This window comes from Hipposideros armiger, unplaced genomic scaffold (assembly GCF_001890085.2).
Source record: "Hipposideros armiger isolate ML-2016 unplaced genomic scaffold, ASM189008v1 scaffold_591, whole genome shotgun sequence".
Classification (NCBI taxonomy): Eukaryota; Metazoa; Chordata; class Mammalia; order Chiroptera; family Hipposideridae; genus Hipposideros; species Hipposideros armiger.
The window spans coordinates 324,067-344,302 of record NW_017731941.1 but is presented as its reverse complement, the minus strand read 5'-3'; the positions used below and the strand labels follow the sequence as shown (position 1 = coordinate 344,302).

Genomic DNA, 20,236 nt, shown 5'->3' with positions numbered 1-20,236 from the left:
TTGTTTCCAAGTCTTAGCTATTGTGAATAGCGCTGCAATGAACATAGGGGTGCATATATTTTTTCAGATTAATGTCTTGGGTTTTTTTGGATAAATACCTAAGAGTGGAATTGCTGGGTCATAAGGTAGTTCCATTTCCAGTTTTTTGAGATACCTCCATATTGAGAAGGTGTGTTTTAAAATGTGCCATAAATAATCCTCCATCATGACAGCACTCCGTGTCACACATCGCTTCTGGTATACAGCAATTTGTGTCAAATAAAAACACTATCATGTGTCCTCATCCACTTTATTCAGCAGATCTGGGACTGTGCGACTTCTGGCTCTTCCCCAAAGTCAAAATGATTGAGGACGTCGAGGCAGCCATGACAGCACACAAAAGACACTCACGAAAGAGGACTTCCAGAGCTGCTTCAGAAAATTGCAAAAACTATGGGATAAGTGTGTTCGAAGCAAGAGGGAGTATTTTGAGGGGGATTAATGGCAATGTGTCTTTTACTGTAATACTTTTTTTAATTTAAACATTCACTGTATTGTTTGATCACATCTAGTACAACAGGTCTCTTCCCAAAACACAATGAGTCCCTCTGGATCCTCTTCACCCAAGGAAGAACTAGACATAGGGAGGAATGTGAGTGGGGCATCCAGGGCTATAAAATCAGAAATTCTGTACTGGGTAATGGCCTGTCATTAGAAAACGCCTAATGTTTTTTTGGCTACTGCACTGGTCCCTAGTCAGTTTCCACCTTTCTGACTTCCTGCCCATTAGATGCTCCATTTCATTGGGCATAATGACTAAGAGACTAACAGCTATTAGGCTGGGGTGGTGGAGGTGCAGCAGCACTCTTGTGGGCAGGGGTAGGCCCAGGGGTGGGTTTAGGTTTGCAGGAAGCAGCTCTCAACTTCTGTGTGCCTTCCTAGTTAGCTGGCTCACAGTACCCATGTTGCATGCACTGTGTTTGGTGCATATGCACACACAGAAGTGCACAGTCACTGTAGTCTGTCTTCTGTGAGGAGAGAAACTAGGAGTGGAGATCATGGGCAGCACAGGAATGCTAAAGTACCAGAAGGCAGTATCTGTGTTCTAGCCCTCATAGGTTTTTGAACTTAGATGTAAACAGAAAAGGGTCTAAGTATGCTAGAGCTGCCCATCCCACCTCTCCTCCAACCTCTTCCAGCCCACAGCCCAGCCAAACAGGAAACCAGGCTTGGCTACCTGACAGGGCGCAGGTTGGGGCAGGAAGCTCAGGAAACAAGTGAGAAAGACCCACTTCAGCATAGAAGAAGGCTGCTCAGAAATCCTGGGGAAGGTAAAATAAACCCAGCCTCTGCTATACTCTCTCCCACAGTCCGAGGAAAAGACTAGAGCTGCCACTACTCTCTAGTATGATCAAGTATGGCCCTAGCAGGATTCACAGAGAGCAGACCCAGGAGCTTCATGAGGGGAGACAGAACTGTCCCACTGAGAACACACTCCAAATAAGGACTTTCTCCTCAGAAACACAGGTCCACAGTGAAGCAAGGTGTGTACCTGTGGTCTGAAGACTTCTGAGGGCCATCTTGGCTTGATAAGAAAGGAAATGATGTTATAGGATAAGGGCAGTGGTAGAAAAAGTAGACTTAAAGGAGAAAGGGCTAAGGATATCTGTGATACCTGTGGGGGTGAAGGCAGAGAATTGACAGGGGTCCTTTTGTTGTCCAAATGTGAAGGAAACGCCTGATGAAATAATGGACTGAGGCATGACCACCAATAGCTGCTAAAAGCATTAGGTAAAAAGCTGAAGTGGAATCTTTGTGATGGAGAGATCAGACTAACTACACCACTAATCAATCTGAATATCACAAAAAGTAGGACAGCCATAAATCCCGTGCCTTCTGATGTGATGCAATAGGAAGTACACAGCACCTGCTCAGAAGTATTCTTCACAAAAAAAGTTGAATCTGAATCTGATCAAACCCTGAGGTCTAATCACCAGTTTGCAGAAATACTGAAGACAGAGGACTATAGCTGAAATAATTACTTAGAGTAATCCAGTGGGTGGGGTATAGGTGAAGCAAGATTAGTCCTGGGTTGATAATTATTTAAGTTGGATGATGACTACTAGGAGGTTCATTTCACCTTTTCTCTACTTTGTCTGTGGTTGAAATTTTCCATGACAAAATGTTTTGAAAATCTGAAGAAGTTCTGCAGACTGAAAACTGCCTCCTTCTGAGCCTACTGTCCTGTTGGAGAGAATAATAGCAATAGTAACAACAGACTTTTTCAAAATTTTTTTGAGCCCTAAGAGTTGGCCTTTGGGAGCCAAAACAACAGCAGGACACCCTCCACTAGCATCAGTAGTGGGGCGCTCCAGGAAGAAGGCTCCACTCCACCAATAGGACTCTGCAACAGCCATGGCAGGGAGGGGCAGAGAGAGGGCATCCTCCAGTCCAGGCTCAAGCAACAGAACCCCCTCTGAGAATCAATGGGAGCACAGACCACTTGCATCTCTAGCCTAGCCTCATCATGGTCCTGTCAAGTAGGTCAAGGTCTCTTCTCATTTGGTGATGAGAAGAAAATCCATCAACTCACCCTCTCCCTATTAAAGCTCCCTTGGGAAAGCACTGGCAAAAAAATGGAAATAACCAACCCCTTAATCACCGTCAACCCTTAGATCAGAAATGATACAGTAATTTGCAGTTCATTTCCACATACATGATCTTATTTATTTTATAACTAACCCAAAATAGGTTAGGAGCCTGGCCAAAGGTCATAACGAAAGTGGCAGAGCTAGAATATACCCAGGCAACTTCTTACCACCACTATGCAGAGTTCCTGCCCTGAGGCCCATGCCCCTTACTAGTTCACCCTGATCTCCACACTCCCTCAAGGATGCTCAAACCAACTCTTCTCATGGGAGTTCCCAGAGATTGCCTCACTGCTGTAATTCAGACACTGGCAAATGAAGGATGTAAAACATGAGGTTCCATCAAGAAGTTGATATGCAGGCTGACAGATGGCCAAATCTTGGTTCCTGACTGGTTCTTGGCAATGTTTGCTATCTTGAATATTACCCCCCCCAACTTGGTCTCTCTCACTGACCCCATGTAACTTCCCCCCTCTTCCCTAAACCACTAGCTACCACCACCTTCTCACATTATTATCACCACTAGGCGTTTCTTGGAGCTATATGATCAGCTGAGCTAGGGCTGGAAGCAGTAGGCCAGCTGAGAGCAGAGAGGACTTTCTAGAAGGTGAAATCCTTGGAGAACACCTTCAGGGTTCGCAGGAGGCCCAGTGGAGGCCCCTCTTACCAACCGCTGCAATCTGCATGCCAATGTGGCTGCTGGCTTTCCCCAGAGGCAGGCCTGACCCTGAACAGAATCGCGTGTAGCATTTGTTTTTGTGGTAAGAAGAACATGAGCCCCACGCCTCACACACAAAGAACAGGACATCCAGACTGGTGCTTCTCCTTCTCTCCAAGAGCTACAGATATTTTTTTTCCATCTCCAGGAGGATGTGTGCAAGTCATACAATGTTGGAAGACAAGTAGGAGCTCTTCATCAGCAGAGTTCAGTTTCTTGCTCACTAAATATTACATATCACAACTCTATTAATATCTTCAGTCTCACAGTAAAGCTGGCAGCACAGCCATCAGCTGTGCTACCAATGGGAGAGGGGCTGAATGACGGTCCCATGTTCTCCTATGTCCCTTACGCGTGAGAACTTGCCTAATGCCTCAAGGGGAGAGGATGGAGAAAGGCCAATTTGTAAGGGATTCAGACTACCAACTGAGCTGGGAGACCCCACCCCACTGGGGAGCAAGAAGTCACTCCTTGTCAGAGCATTCAAGGTCCTTCTCATCCTGTGGTCTGAGCTCAAACATCATTTTCTCATAGGAGACTTACCTCACATCCCCAATCTAATGTGAGAGGATTTATTGTTCATGCTTGTTCTTGTCTTTTCTATCACTTGTCATAGTTTGTAACTGTAATTTGTTTGTGCACTCTATTTGTTTTGTATCTGTCTCTCGCACTGGATTGCCAGCTCATTAAGGCAGGGACCATGTTTGCTTTATTCATTTTATTCCTTGTGTTTGGTACAGGGTCTTGCACATAGCTGATGTTCAAAATTCATTATTTTTGAATAATGAATGAGTGCCCCAATCCATGTATCCCCCTGAATCTCCCACAATTGCCCACGTGTACCTCTACTCAACTCATTAACTCCCACCTACTCATCTCCCTCTAAGTCTCTACTGGTCCCCTCCTTAGAGTCACCCCCAAACCTCCTCTCCACTCTTTACTCATCCTTACAGGAACCAGCTATTTTCTTCTGTAGTATTTCTGTTTCAAGAGAGCAAGTCTCTTCTTTGCCAGACTGTAAGCTCCGGGGACAGAAGCCGCCTGCCAAGGAGTTAAAGGGGGAGTTGGGGTGATGAGAATCACAACGTAACACATCAAAATGGACACACCAAGTCAGGAAATCATATGTATCAAGTTACGTGATAGAGGGGAAAGAATTCTTAAGAGGAGAGGAGGCCTCAAGATGCCTACAGCTGAGAAAAGGTAAAGGGCCTCGTTGGACCTATTAGAAAGAAAGTTGGCATGAATGGTAGAAAGTATGGCTAGGTGGAAGGGGCAAAAGCCTAATGTAGATGCCTCAAAAGCCAGTGGAGAAGTTTAAGCTGATGCAAAAGAACTTAATTTGGTCCCAAATTGAAGGAAATACCATGGACCTGGGAGTCAGGATACCTGGGTTCTAGTCTAGGCCATGCCAACCTCCAGCTGGGTAATGGCCAAGCCTATTTACCTTTTTGGGATTCTGCTTGCATATCTACAAAATGGGCAAAAATGATTTTCCCAATCTCCTTCACAACATGGTTCAGGTGCTTTGGAAACATCTTTTCATCTACCTTAAAAAGGAATTTAAAATAGGACAACTGCATCCACAAACTTCACACAAAGACAATGTATTGGGGACATAGGACAGGTAGAACGGAGGGTTCACACTTCATTGAATGAAAGAAAAGGATGCATAAAGAAGCTGGCATTTTTGTGAGAGGCTGTGAAAGATAGGAAAGATTAGCAAACACATATTAACAGAAAACTAGGAATGTGCTGCTCATGCCATTCCACAGAGGATTTTTTTGATCATGTTTATATTGCACACACATAATAAGCCATATTAATTGCTAGAATGTTGTTCCTAGCTCCTGATTTAGGAAGAGTGTGGCATTTTGCAGAGCAATATGTCCTCCAGGTGCCCTGGCCTCTGGGCTCATGTTAAGAATAAGAACTTCTACCACAAGGAACAGGAGGCAATGGAGTCAGAGGTAAAAGCATGTTCATGCTCCCACCCAAAGGCCCTGGTTCCTCCCTGTGAAACCACAGGTAATATGAAATCTAACCATCTTTCTTTTCTTAACTCCAGTCCTTTAGGCATTTGAAAATCTTAAAATGCTTTCCCTAAGACTTTTTTTAATAGGCTGAACAGCCTCAGTTTTTCCAACTGATCCCACATGCTACAGTTTTGACTCCTTTCATCATTCCTGTCACTCCCTCTCTTGAATGACATCAGCATAAAATGTAGGACTTCAGATAGCGCTGACCAGTGCAGAACAGTTCTATCACCTCCTAAGGCCTGAACTCCATACCTCTATTAATGTAGCCCAACAGCACATTAGCTTTTCTAGTGGCTATGTCATATAGCAGACTTAAATTAAGTTTCCTGTCCACGTAAACACTAGCTCTCTTTGAAGGTCTACTCTAGCCTACCCAATCACACAGCCTCATTTAGATGCCTATTTAAATTCCACTTTGCTGAATTCAGCCAGCTACCTCTCTGAGATTAAGATTCACATTACACACATGTGGTATAGTTTCTAGTAAGTATGAAATCACCACCTCACTAGCCCCAGCGGATCCTTACTTATATTAGCAGCCAGCCGAGCCCAAGATGTCCTTCCAGGTTCTTGCCCTGATTTAACACTGGTAGGGCAAAGGGCTACCCTATTTCAGATGTGTCCCGAGTTCAATATAATAGGTAGAGCTATTAAATATGATCATGAAACCTCAACTGACAACAATAGATGTACAATACCAATATCATGGAAGGTGGCAGTCCCACAGTAGTCTGTGCTGGTTAGATTGCATGGACCAGTCTGTGTCTAGTTCCAGGGGTGAGAAACTCAGAAGTATCCACTACAGCAGCCAGGCTGACTGGGGATTTGGAAACCAGTTTCCAGGAAAATGGAAAAGGAAAACAGGACCTGTTTAGCCTGGGAAAAAAAGAGTGCTAAAGCTGTTTAGCCCATGGTAGGGCCTTTCCTCTCTAGTAACTGCTGGCTTAAGGGTCTCCTCTAGTAGCCTACTCCTTCTTCTTGCTCCTTTGGTCAGGGCTTATGGTTTCATCTTAAGTTTGGCCAATCACTTATGTGATATATTTGTCAGAGCTCTTCCTGAATCTGCCTATTTCCCCCTTTTATCTGCTCAGCAGAGTCAAGGTTACTCCCTTTCACCTGACCTATGTATTTCCAAAGCATTATGAACTTAATATCAAGTCAATACTTCAAAAACTTAGGCTGAAGATCAACGTAGGAAAGACCAGTTTTCTCCATTCACTTCTTAAAGAGCCGTATCACAAGACTCCAGCCCCTCAGTGAAACAGACTGCTGATCTAGTGAACATCTCCAAGAGTCTTCCTTTCCTGTGTTCTTTGCCTAGACAATGATGATGAGTCAGGGCTGCCACGATGGCAAGCAGAGTACTAGAGCTGATGTTTCTCCTGTTGAAGACCATGGCAGACGTAGAAAACCAACCACGTCACTCTTTCTCACTGAATCAGGACTCTGCCTCAGAAGTCACTTTAACACAGGCTACAGGCAGCCATTACTGCTCAATGGGCATTGGCATAAGGGGTGATATCTGTTTATCATCCATGCTTTATGTAGCCCATGAAGTAGGCTACATTTTACATATGTAAAATGATAATGCAGAAATGTCCTTTGAGCTGCTCTGATAGTGTGGACATTTAATGGTACTGAAAAGAAGTATTGAGGCACCCTAATCAGACAATCAGTTTTTTAGCTTAAATCCCAATTGAGATGGGATTCTTCTTGATGAGAGATTTGGACTATTATCCTTATATTCTCTCCAGCTTAGCAGAACACAAAAGGGCAGAGCACAGCACATAGGTTAAGAAGAAGAAACAGAACTAAGGCATACTGCAGCCACATCAGGATTAAAAGTAAAGTGCTAAATGGGTAAAGAGTATAGTATATGAATTATATCTCAAGGAAGCTGTCAAAGAAAAAAAAGTTTAATGGTGAAAATGCTGGTTGCACCAAATCATCATTTAGTAGAGGGATTTGAAGGGAAATAACCCCCGCTTAGCAATATCTTGAGAATAACTAAGCACTTTAGTATTTGCTTCTGCACCTGACCAAAGGTCACTAAGAACTTCGTACTGTTTTCCTGACACAAAGCAGCAACATCCCATTAGAGACTAGCAGGAGGGCAAAACGGTGTGGGTTATAAAAGAGGCTAAAAAAAAATGGGGAGAATAGATATCTAGACTGGATGAGAAGAGACACTAATTTCTAAGCCAGAGTTTCCCAGAGTATTTCATGAAACGCATTGGTTCTGTAAGATGTTAATAGATGTAATGTGAAAAAAGTTTCCGTAGTTACATAACCTTGGGAAACATTGGGTTAAATGAAGCTGGAAAAGTTTCTTTACTGTAGAACTTTTCAGAGCCTTTAAAATGCTAGTCAACGTTGTGATGGGATAGTGTACAGTGTTTCCCAAATGGATTTGTCTATAGATTCTTTTCTTTCCCCCATAAGGTATCTCAAAGGACCAATATTCCTAAGAATATACTATAGGAAACGCTGGTCTAAGCCATGCTTGGCTGAGGGCTTCACCAATTCCTTTACAAGGATAAAACTAAAAATTAATATGGGAACCATTTACAGCTTTGGTACATAATTATGTTTAAGTTAACTACACAGTAAAATATATATAGTTCCCAATCCACAGTTTGGGTGCAGATTAATTCAATAAATCTTAATTAAACTACCCCTACAGGTACTGTTCTAAATAGATGGGGTGGACTCTGGTTATGACAGCCAAGAGTCTGGTGATGAAAACAGGCAAAATCAGGCCAGGGACCACAGTAACCAGACTCATTTCTGCCTGGGTCTGGCCTCTTGTCATACTTATGCTTCTCAGGGCTGGAATGGTCATTCAGAGAACACCCTTCAAGGCCATTATTCCCCTCTCACTTGTGCACACACTTTCAAACATCATCATCATCACAGAAACAGAGGGAAACATTGTCATCAGAAGAGCTAGGGATCATTGCATCCATCTCCCTGACTTCTAGAGGGACTGCTTCCAAACCATCCCGGGAAAAGGCATCATCTATGGGAGCATCTCCCTCTGATTCCTAAAAGTAGGATTTGTGTCAATCTCCCCTAAATACCTACAAAATTAGTGTGCTATGGCTGCTATAACAAATGACCACAAACATAATGGCTGAAAACAACACAAATGTTGTATCTTACAGTTCTGGGTGTCACTGAAATGGGTTTCAGTGAACAAGAATCAGGGCTCAGCAGGGTTTCATTCACCAAGCACAACCAACTAATCCTCGATTTGACATCTCTGAATAACAACAATAAGTGCAAGTAGATAATTTGCTGGAACTGGCTCCTAAGAATGTACAGTCTAGGGGGGAATTCCTACAGGCCCCTATCTACCCTTCCTCCAGGGCAGACCCTCTGGGCCTCCTTCCTAGACAACTTCCTCGTTCCAAAGTCCCTCCCTAAAGCCCAGGAGTTTACTTGGCTGCCCCACAGTGAGGCCTTTGGGTCGTGCATCCACTTCTGAACTCCAGAGCAGAGCCAGATCCAGAGCTGGTCCCAGCCCCGCCTGCTTCCTTCCTTCCTTTCTCCCACCTAGATAGCCAGATTCCCACGAGTCTCCTTCAGAAACAATGACTTCAGAGCCTGCTGAGTCAGCCTCTTGCTTCTTTCAACCAGCACCTCTGGATATCTGCCCTTAGCCTCATTCTCCCCTTCCTGCCCCCCCCCCCGGGGGTGCTCCCTGCACCAGTTCTCCCAGGGTCTGCTGGAAGGCATGAAGCAGCTAAGCCCAAGAAGCTGAATCTCCCATGTCCCCTTTCTAGATTCAAGGCTCCATCTGCCCTTTGGAGGGGATAGGATCCCTGAGACTAATCAGATTCCAATGAAGAAGGCTCTGATTTCCATTTCTGTTCACTCTGGGCTATAGTCAGTCAAGGGCAGCAGACAGCTGGGGGCTGGAAATGACTCAGCCTGACTCCCAGCTACCATGGAAGCACCTGCCTACAGAGGCTACCCTTAGGGTCTTTAAGAAGCCATGTTACCTCTGAGCAATCTTACCCTAGATGCCTTCTCCCTTAGCACACCTTGCCGGGAAGATAGCAACCTGGGTACTGCTTCTACCCCAAGTGCAGTTTTCCAGGCTGGTCTCAGAGAAAGAAGATATGTGTCCTTTTCCATTCTGACTCTTGTGTAAAGCAGTAACTCACACATCATTCTAGAAGAAATCAATAAAAGGGTCCAGCTCAGCCAATCAGTCAGAAAATCATAGGTTTGACCAGAATGATGCTTAAAGGCTAGATCAGAAACTGCAACATAACACTCTTTCGCAGCCAACAAACAATTTTATTTTTCTTCACCAAAGTGCTGCCAGAAAAACAAAACCAAACAAAAAAACCCACCGTGGCTCCTTCTGCCATGGATTTGTTTGCATTCATCAAAGCAGGTTGCAGGGGGAAAGTACTCATTGGCAGGCATTGCTCAGTATCCTGTATGAGGCTGTGGGGCCAGTGTCATTCTGCTCTTTGGTTTTCTAGGACTCCAAGTCTCCCATAACCTCTAGGATGCAGCTTCGACAGCTGAGCAAAGGAAAACAGCAGCCTTCTCCCATGTAAACAGTCCCTGAGGTCAAGAGATACACAAGCCCCTGAATTTTCTGGGGGTGGTGATGGTGCCTCTTGCTATCCAGACATCATGCCAGAAACCTGGGAATCATCCTTGACTCCCTACCTCTCCACCCCACCCCCAAGCAGGTACCACATCTTGCCTATTCCACTTTATTAGTATATGTATATGTCCCCTCTTCTATTTCAGCTTTAGTGTAGGCCTTTATCATCTCTTGCCTGGATTATTATTGCACTCACATCCATTTTAGTTTTCCAGCTTCCAGTCTCACCTTCTCCAATCTCTCATCCACTACTGGAGTGATAGTCCTAAACTCAAATTTGATCATGTTATTCCCTTAATTGAAACCCTTCATTTATTCACATGTACCCTCTTGTTTCTTCCTCCATGCCCTTTGCCTGGAACTCTTGTCCTCATCTCATCTTATCAGTCTGCCAGTTCAGTGAAGCCTTTCCTCTGTGAAGCCTTCCCTGATCACTTGATGAGAGCTGTTCCTGTTTTTCCTTTGGCCCTGCTGGACCTGGTTCTTCTTTTTTGCAGTGCTCATTATCTTTTAGGGCCTCAATGCATCTTGACTATGCATATTTCTGGAGCAAGACCTGTGTTATGGAGCCCAGCACAACATATAGCAGAAAGTAGGTTCTTAGTGTTTGTTGACTGAGGAGATGAGTAGCAAGGGAAGAGCTAGAAGACTTTGCAATGTAAGAAAAGAGAGCAGGGTACGCCTCTTCCCAGAACCTGAGAACTACTACTAGATCATGAGCCACATGGACCCACTAGGAGAATCCACCCTTAAATTGAAAAGTCATCTGACTACAAGGAGGCAACTTAAAGCTCCTAGACCACAGAATACATGTAGGTCAGTTTTTCATAGTGGCTTCTTGCTATCTTCACAATGTTCTCTCTGCCTCTTCCAGGAGCTGTTGTGGCCCACTCATTGAATTAATGTCCTGACCACCCCCATGCCTGAGTGTCAAGAGGCAGGAGCAGTCTGAAACTCCTTTCCAAGCTCACATGGTCAAAGGGTCAAAACCTCAGCAATTTCTCATTTTTTTCCCAAGGGAGGTGTCACCCTTTCTCAGGAGCATCCTCCACTGATCTCCACTCTTTACTGACATGTATCTACAACTTTCCTGTAGCCTTTTGAGCCCTTCCTTCTCCTGGTCACCCACTGGAGAGATCTCACTTTGTCTCTATCCTTAAAGTTTCTGGAACTAAGCATATGCTCATGAACTAAACAAATGAATTAACAGATAACAAGGGTTTCAGGGAGGCTAGACTAGCATTTCTCTCAAGTGTACAGAGACCTTGTCTAATGCCATATGGCATTTTTTGGTCTCTTTGGTCTCTGAAAACACAGAGAGGTTTTGCCTGACATAATTAAGTGCTTAAAAGCTCCCTTTCTTTCCTTTTCTTTTTCTTTCTTTTTTTGTAACCAATCTCTTCCTCTCTAACTGCAGCCAAAGAGAAGACATAGACTGTGAGCCTGCACCAACCAGTCCAGCAGACAATAGAGCCAGAGAGCCTACCCCTGCTACTCACACAAACAATAGCCCAAATCCAACCCAATTGCTCAACAGAGAGCCTTGGACAGCTGGGTGCTTCCCTAGATCAGTGAGGTGTGTGGCTTGGACACAGAACTGACATACAAGGTATGCCTATCCCTGACAGTTTCTTTGGGAAGATCTGTGCTCAGAAACATTCAGGATTATCTAGAAGATACATACAGCAGGAGTGGAGCCCGGGGACCAGGTCTCCAAGAGGCGCTCTCAGTCCTTTCATAAGAAGACAGAAAGAGACCCTGGGGAGCTCTCAGGGATAGGCCCAGGCCTGGTTCAGCTGCTGAGATGCAGCCAGTCCAATTAAGTAATTGGTGTGATGGGGAAAAGAGGGAGCCACGCCCTCAGGCCAACTCCCACCTCAGACAGATGGCTCCATGCAGCTGCAACAGCAGCAGCAACAACAGGGCAGGGATCTCTTCCTCTTCCTGTCACTAAGCTGAGAACTAATGCTTAAATTAGCACCTTGGAAACACCCGGATCTGCTAGCTTTGCCTTCTCTTCCAGCTTCTGCCACTCCTCTAGGCCTCTTTTTTAAGCTTGAGTTTCTCTTTCAAGTAAATAATAAAAAAATAAAGATGCTTTCCCCCTAGAGCTCATCTTTCCAAGTAATGAATGACCTCTGGATTTTTCCCATTACTATGAGTAGGCGAGGGTTATTTGATGATGGAGCCCATGTAACAAGCCTGTATGAGTACAGCTTAGTCCAGAAAGGGGCAATGATGCTGGCACCAGCATTGCCTTGTTTCCTTTAGGGTTTAAGGAGACAGCCTCCACTCTACCCTCAAAGGGGCTCATACTGGGGGAGTGAGCAAGAACAATAAACTTCTGTGGAACTGTGACTTTCAGGAGGGCAGGGCCATATCTGTGTCTATGTTGCTAACCGCTGTGTCCCTGGCTCCTAGTATAGTATCTAGAACAGAGCATGCTCAATAAATATTTAGTGAATGAATTTGTTGAATCAATGATATCAGGCCCCTATAATAGCATGAGCAGCTATTGCTTTAAAGAGGTAGTTTGGGGGCAGTTGAGTGGCATGTTGATTAAGAGTTGGCTTGGGATGCCAGCTCTGAGCAGCAGGGCCCCGGTTCAGATCCCACATGAGGGCCAGTGATGCTGTGCCCTCTACAGCTAAGATGGTGAACAACAGCTCGACCTGGAGCTGGGCTGCTGTGAGTTGCCGACGATGGTGTAGGCTGCAGTGGAGCTGCAGTGGGCTCCCGTAAGCTACCGTGAGCGGCTGGCAGCCGGTGTGAGCTGCCAAGAGCCGCCGTGAGCAGCCGTCCAGTGACTGGCAACCGATCTGCCTCACCCAGGAAGAGCACAATGATAATAATACCAACATGGGCCAGTGAAGCGACGTCCTTCACAACTAGACTGAAGAACAAAAGGGCAGCAACTTGTCTGTTCCCCTTCCCCGATTCCCCAAAGCTGTTCCTCTCCCCCGATTCCCCAATAAAATCTTAAGAAAAAAAAAAAGAGAGAGATAGTTTGTCTTCATATCATAAATGGAAAAACTGGGCCGGCCGAGTGGCACGATGGTTAAGAACTGGCTTGGGACGCCAGAGGGCTCCGGTTCGGATCCCACATATGAGGGCCAGTGACACTGCCCTCTACAGCTAAGATGCTGAACAACAGCTCAACCTGGAGCTGGGCTGCCGTGAGTTGCCGGCGACGGCATAGGCTGCAGCCCCTGCTGCAGTGGGTTGCCATGGGCTACCGTGTGTAGCCAGCAGCCAGCGTGAACAGCCGGCAGCCACAGTGAGTGGCCGTCCAGAAGCCGGTAACTGATCTGCCTCACCCGGGAAGAGCGCAATGATGGTGCCAACTTGGGCCAGTGAAGCGAAGTCCTCCACAACCAGACTGAAGAACGAAAATGACAGCAACTTGTCTGTTCCCCTTCCCTCAATTCCCCAGCACTGTTCCCATCCCCCCAATTCCCCAATTAAAAAAAAATCCTTAAAAAAAAAAAATAAATAAATAAATAAATAAATGGAAAAACTAAGTCCAGAGAAGAGTAGGGACTTCCTCGAGGTCTCAATAAATAATGGCAAGAAATGAAATAAGTCACAGCTGAGTCCAAGCCTGGGATCTTAGTTTTTATAGTCTATCCAAATATCCCTATTTTTTCTTCTGCTTTTCTCGTCTGCAGTATACCATCTTGATTCCTTATGCCCTGAAATAAAGGCTCTTGCGGAAACTCCACACAAGACTCTGGCCTCAGTAATACACAGAGCATTTAAGGTGTTCTGGGGATCCTCTAGAGTTCAACCTGGGAACAGGGGTCAAGAGGCAGGGATCTGCAGGGCAATACCTGTGACCCCCAAATGGGGGATGACTATATTGCTACTTCCATAAGGCTTTCATTCAACCTCAACAAAGCAGGCTCTAGCAGAGAAGGTATCCTTTAGCCTTCAAGAAAAGGGTCTGAAGGCAATCACAGCTTTTCTGATAAATGTCTTCTTGCACTTCTACCCAGAGCCACATAGGCCAGATGTAGCTCAGGAGTTTTCTGAGGCAGATGCACTAAAACCATCATTGAGAACTTCAGGCAATGACTGAGGCACCAGGGACAACTGAGAGAGCCTGGTGACTCCATTTCTTCCTCCCTTTCCCTGGACAGCTATTGACTCCCTTTTTAGGAACCCCCAGAAGGGAGGCAAGAGCCAACTCATCACTTTCTTCCCATGACTCATTTGGACCTCCTCCTCCATCCACCCTCCCTTTTGGCTATTGATTAGATGCTTAGAACTGGAAGAGCAATCTAATTTGACAAGCTAGGTTGGCTGGAAAGATACTCCAGAGAGGAAAGTCTTCTAAACCCAGCCCAAAATTCTTCTTCAAGTTTATGGAACCAACTTTTCTGGTCCTCCAAATAATCCAATGATGGCATCAGGCTAGCATCTCTTTCCCCTGTTTAATATTATACACTTCTGTAACACTTTTCTGTTTTTTTTTGCTTTTAGAACTAAGTAGTCACAAAAGGGGGGAAAAGCCTTTTCTCTTCTGCTAGGTGGCCTCTAATGCTTCTCTCTACCATCCCCCAAAAGGTGTGACTTAGAATTGGTCATGGGTCCCTGCCAAGGTCAGTCTTGGCTGCTGTAATGGGCAGGTTACTTGCTCAAAAACCCACTAAGGCACATCGGTCAACCAGGGACCTTGGAGCCCAAGAGTAGAACCGGTTCCTCAACCTCCCCGCCTAACACAGAGGGTGGAGGCTTAGGAAGCCTGAGATCTTCCAGATTTGGAGAGCTCTGACTGGCTCCAGCAGAGCTCAGAGAACAGAGCATCCACACCTTTAAGGTTCCTGGCCCGCCCTGCCTCCTTCCAGCTTCCCCTAGGGCTCCAAGGGGGAAAGGAGAAGGAAAAACGAACTGAGCCGGGACACTTCCTCACTCCCCCCTCTCCCTATACCGGCTGGCTAGGCCTCGGCGTCTCCTGCCCCACCGTTGGGCGCACCAGCCAGTCAGGTAGCCCCCGGAGTGGTGACCAGCGGGCATAGTCTGCCCTAGGCTTGGCCTCTGTTCGCCCGCGTCGCCCTCCCCCTTCCATCGCCTCCGCGCCGGCAGCGATGACATCATTCCTCCCTGACTCTGGGACCGCGGACTGGCGGTAGGATTGACGCCCAGCAAGGACTCCAAGCACGTAGGCCTAGGATGCTGGGGGCTCTTCCAAACGTGGGCACAGGCGGCTCGAGCGCGGCCCCGCCCCCTCTCCCGTCGGTTCATCCGCGCCCCTGATTCTCCATTTCGCCGCTGCGCGCTCTCCTCCCCAGGTAGCTTGGATTACCTGCGCTCTCCTCCCCCAGAAGAACGGAATTCTGGGGTCCAGCACCCACCCTTTGCCCCTCCTGGTCCCTGCCCCCGCGTTCCAATTCCAGCAAACTGGCGGGCAGGCCCCTCCTCCTCGACAAGCCTATTCCCAGTCCCTTTTAGTCTGACTGCTCTCAGGCCCCCTCCCCCGCCCTGAGCATCATAGGCCTCCAGAGCTAAACGCCTCCCCTCCTCTCATGTCAATCCACTGGGCCTGCCGCCTATGGTGCCCCATGACAGTTCCCTTCCTTCCCCAGCTATGGGCCTCCGTTAATGGTGTACATACACCATTGTGCCTCGTTCGGTTCCATCCGACCGCGCTCCCGGTAGCTCCCTCCGCCTGACTCCTCAGAAGGTGCCCTCTGCCCTTACAGGCCCCTTTGCTGTCATCCCGCGTATTCTCCCACGGTTTTCTTGTCCTGCAGGTCCCCCTCCTCCACGATGCATTCTTAAGGCTCTCTTGGCCCCATACGAAGGCGCCCCCTCCTCACAGTCCCCAAGGCCTGATTCCCTCCCTCTCCTTCAGGCGGCGCCCCCTCCCAGCCCTGGCCTGCCCGCCGCCCGCCCCCTCACCAGCGGCTGCATCTCCGAGTGCGCGGTGGGCACCTGGAACCGGTCGATCTCCTCCATCATGGTGCCGGCAAGCGAGTGGGCCCGGGGCCGGGCGCGGCCAGGAAAGCCAACAGGACCGCGCCGGGCGGCGGCCCCAGGAGCCGGGTGGGTGGTGCAGACTAGGCCGCCCCAGACGAGTCGGGCGGGCAGGCCGCGGATCAGATGGACCGGTGGGTGCGGGCGGGAGGTTTGCTGGCGGGCTGAGGCCGGCGTGGTTCCGTGGGCTTGCCTAGCGCTACCGCGGCTGTGGCGGGGCAGAGCCGCAGGTCTGGCCTCGCCTCCTCCTCCGCCGCCGCCTCCTGTCAGCAGCTCAGCCACTGCGGTGACTCGGCAACTCCACTTCCGGGTCCGGGACACCGCCTGAATCTGCATTATTCATGAGGAGGCGGTGTCTGGAGGCCCCAGCCCCTCCCACATGCAGGAGTTCCAAAAGCGCGAGGCCGCGAGTGGTGTTATCCCTGAGGGGGCGGGACTTAGTGGAGCCCGAGGTTCCCAGCACGCCCATCCTCGCTTCCCACTCAAGCCGGGAGGGGAAGTCAGAGGCGCCTGCGCCTTAGCTGTCGGCTGGTTGCTGGGTAACCGCGTCAGGGAGGAGCCGATTCCGTCCAGCAAAGGCGCGGGGATCCACAACGACGGTTGTCCCCAAAGAACCCCTGAGATTGGGAATTGAAGTGAAAGAGAATCCAGATTTTCTGTGTGTGATCGAGGGGACGGACAAACTTCTTGTCTTCAGGCGAGGGAGACGCTCCAAGTGTTGAGGTGTTTCCTGCTTCTTTGAAGATGGCCCCGAAACAGCAGCCTCGTAGGCAGGTAACACACACTCCAACCTGTCCTTCTCCCGATGAACTCTGACCTTCGCCGCCAATGACCACTGATCATACCTCTCCTACTGATCTTTCGTCTTCCTTTCCCTGTTGACCACTAGCCTCTCTCCTGTGACCCCTGGCCTGTGTTCCCACTGACCTCTGACCCTATCCTGCTCTCTCCCACTAATCCTAGCCTTCTCTCCCACACTGCCCCTCAGCCACTCTTTCCTACTTCTTTTACACTTTTCCTCCTCTCACCATTCCATTCCCTAACTCCACAGACCCATTCTGACTAGCCCATCCTCCTTAATCCACCCCCCACTCCCACCAATTTGTTCCTTATTGCCCTCACATTCTTGACCCAAAGAAATTATTTTTCCAGCCCTTTGCTGTGTGCCCAGTGCTGGGCTAAGTGGGGACACAGGCCTTTGGGAGCCCACAGAGGGAGAGAGAACTAACTATACAGGAGATGGGACAGATTATGTGCCAGAGTTTGGTTTAGATTTTTCTGTGCTGGGAGACTTGTAAGGAGAGAGAATTCAGGTAAAAATGAAGAGGAAAGAGATCCCTTTCCCATCCCTGACCCCCTTCACACGCTGCACACCCCAAACACTGTCCTCCAACTATTTCTGGAGCCTCATATGTCTCTCTTCCTTGTGAGGCCCTGGTCCACTCCATCAGCCATGTGAACATTGTGTTCTTTGGTGCCACCTAGCCAGGTGTCATCCCTCCTCACAGGAAACCCAAGAGTCACTCCCCTTTACCCGCCCAGCACAGAGTGCTTCTTCCCTCCTCAGCGTCACCCTGAAAGGTGAGGTAAGGCCCAGTTTCTCGTGGAGCCCTCTGTGATGTAGCCACTTAGTCCTTCAAGAGTCACTTTTTCCAAACCTTTTATGAATTATCACCCTGGGACTAACATGCAGATTCTGGCTCTGGGAGGCAGGACTTCTATTTATTTACTCCAAATTTTCCTCACTCAGACCTAGGTATTTTGACATCTGGAGAGTGAATCTGTGTCCATGCTGGTTGTGACTTTACATATTTTGGTCTGGTCTCCTCCATATTAGCCTTTGTTCCTTTGCTTCTTTCACCTGGCCTTCCATAGCAGGTGGACCCATCTTTCTTAGATCTCTGCAACCATGAGGAGGTTGCTTTTCCCATATGGCCATGCCCTAGTTTTATGTTGGGGTTGATCTGTGTTTTGAAGCTTATGTACTGTGCTTGGGCCTACTGATTCTTAATTTACATGCACTTTGTTTTAAATTCAGCATTACTGAGGTCTGCTTTACATGCAATGAAATGGACTGTTTTAGTTGTACACGTTGACAAGTTTTGACAAATTTACTATACATTTGTGAACCACCACCACAATCAAGATATAAGACATTTCCTCTACCCGGAAAAATTCCTCCATTCCTCATCCCAGTCAGTTCTCCCCAACCCCCCAGCGCCAGGTAACCACTAATCTGCTTTCTGTCACTATAGATTAGATTTGTCTTTTCTAGCAGCTTGCAGTTTGAACAAGCTTAGGGATCAGTTTTTCCAGCCCATTAGGAGAGACATTGGAGGCTAATTACACTGAGAGCAGAGAGGGGTGGCAGCAAACAGGAAGCAGAGAAACCTGGATCACTGGCCCTGCACACACCAGTGCTGCCCCCTGCCCCCAGGGAAGGGTTCTTTTAATACAGAGTAAATATTAATGTGTGGGGTGTGAGAAAAGGCTGGGTTGTGCTAGGTTGTATTCATCACTCTCTTGTCTCAATGAAGCCCAATCTGGGTCAGTGTTGAGCTGAGTGTGGGACAACCTAGAGAGGTTTGAGAAGTTGTCCCTGTCCTCTGGGAACTCAGTCCAATGGGGAGAGATAGAGCCTAGGCAAACAAAGATAAGGGAGGATGGGATCCCTGGAGCTGAGAGGGAGACATGCAGGTTGAAGCAGCAGAAAAGCTTCAGGGAGGAGGCAGCTATGATGACGTGGATGCCTGCAATGGAGAGAGAAGGTCAGAGTTGGGTTAGGGAACAGAGAGGAGTTGAAACTCCCTTGTTCCTGTCACTCCACTGATTAGACCTTTCACTGGCTCTCTTGCTCTTAGCATAAAGTCCCAAAAGTCCAACTTGCTTTTATGGCCTGCAAGGCTTTGCAAGGTCTAGCCTTTGCTACCCACCCTACTTCAGATCTCACCATTGATTGCTCTGAAAATTCCACAGCTACAGCACACTGAACTGCCCTCACTTCCTGGAAAGTGACGTCCACACTTTTTTTTCTCCTCTAGGCCTTTGAAACTGCTGTTTCCTCTGCTTGCCTGACACAGTCTTTTCTGTCTGTTGCAACCTGCTCCGTGCCACCCTGCCCCAAATGTCTCCATCTCCTGTTCATACAATAAGCTTCAGCTTGGTCTCCATATTCTCCTGCAAGGGATTAAGTACCCTTTCAGGAGACAGGATTGGGTAGTAACCCCATTAGACTAATGCTTTGATGGCAAGGATCATGTCTTTCTTGTACACTGTTGATTCCCCCAAACCTAACACAGTGCCTGGAATATATTAAATTCTGAAAATGAGTTGAATATAATGCTGAATGCCTTGATCTGTTCTTTAGAATTTTTGCTCTGAGTATATTTGAAGTATAGGAAGGGATATCTCTGGGATGGGGAGACAAATGGGGAGGGATAACGAGGAAATGTCACAGTAGAAGCATGTTTTTCCAGGTTGTTAATATCTGCTTTGGCAAGAGGGCTATGAATGATTCACATTTGAACCATATATACCCATGCCTTAAAAGCTGGGTGTTGGAGATAAAGAGGTAAAAAATTCTGATGATAAATAGCCATTCTCATTTAACAATCACTTGTTGGGCACCTACTATGTACAAAGTGCTGTTCTAGGTATTAGTGATAGAGCAACAAACAAAAGAAATTAAAACCCTGCTCTCACAGAGCTTAACTTTTAGTTGGAGGTAAATTGTCAAACAAATCAGTAAAATATATACTGTATTTTGCTGTGTATAATGCGCACCCACATTTTTGGCCCAAACTTTGAAGGAAAAAAATCTTTCATTTTAATTTTTTAATTCAAATTTCTATTTGTTTACATTTAGGTACTTGTTTTTTTGTATTATAAAGGAATTTTAGCATTTATTTTTTAACATATTATGGTACAAGAAATTTTATGTAACAAATAATTACAAAACACAAGATCAGATACAAGGTACAAGAAATTTTATGTACTGGTAAAAAATTTACGATATTTACGCATCACAGAAGGCCAAGAACTCTTTGGCAGCATTGCAAGTTCGTTGTTGCAAGTTTGTTGTAAGTTCAGCAAAACTGATTATTGTATTCCAGGGTATTAATTTGCATACAGATATCATTATTGATTTCTAGAGTTACACTTTTAACTCATAAGCATAAATAAAAGAATTAAAAACATTTATATACATACAGAATTAATACTACCCACGTATAATGCACATCCTTATTTT

The 20,236-nt window shown here is 46.8% G+C and overlaps 2 protein-coding genes across 9 annotated transcripts in view; one reads left to right on the top strand and one right to left on the bottom strand.

The window, feature by feature from the left end:
* FAM219A (family with sequence similarity 219 member A) overlaps nucleotides 1-16,301 on the bottom strand; it is a 54,099-nt gene extending 37,798 nt beyond the window's left edge. For 2 of the 4 annotated variants that reach the window (XM_019624493.1, XM_019624494.1), the window contains exon 1: nucleotides 15,913-16,300. In XM_019624493.1, the coding sequence (XP_019480038.1) occupies nucleotides 15,913-15,972 (60 nt within the window). In that variant the 5' untranslated portion in view covers nucleotides 15,973-16,300. Of the gene's footprint in view, nucleotides 1-15,912 lie in introns of all 4 variants that reach the window. The other 2 variants (XM_019624495.1, XM_019624491.1) reach the window with 2 other exon arrangements.
* Nucleotides 16,302-16,491: 190 nt separating this feature from the next.
* Nucleotides 16,492-20,236, top strand: part of DNAI1 (dynein axonemal intermediate chain 1) — a 60,916-nt gene continuing 57,171 nt past the window's right edge. For 4 of the 5 annotated variants that reach the window (XM_019624443.1, XM_019624441.1, XM_019624444.1 and 1 more), the window contains exon 1: nucleotides 16,540-16,761. In XM_019624443.1, the coding sequence (XP_019479988.1) occupies nucleotides 16,732-16,761 (30 nt within the window). In that variant the 5' untranslated portion in view covers nucleotides 16,540-16,731. Of the gene's footprint in view, nucleotides 16,762-20,236 lie in introns of all 5 variants that reach the window. The other variant, XM_019624442.1, reaches the window with a different exon arrangement.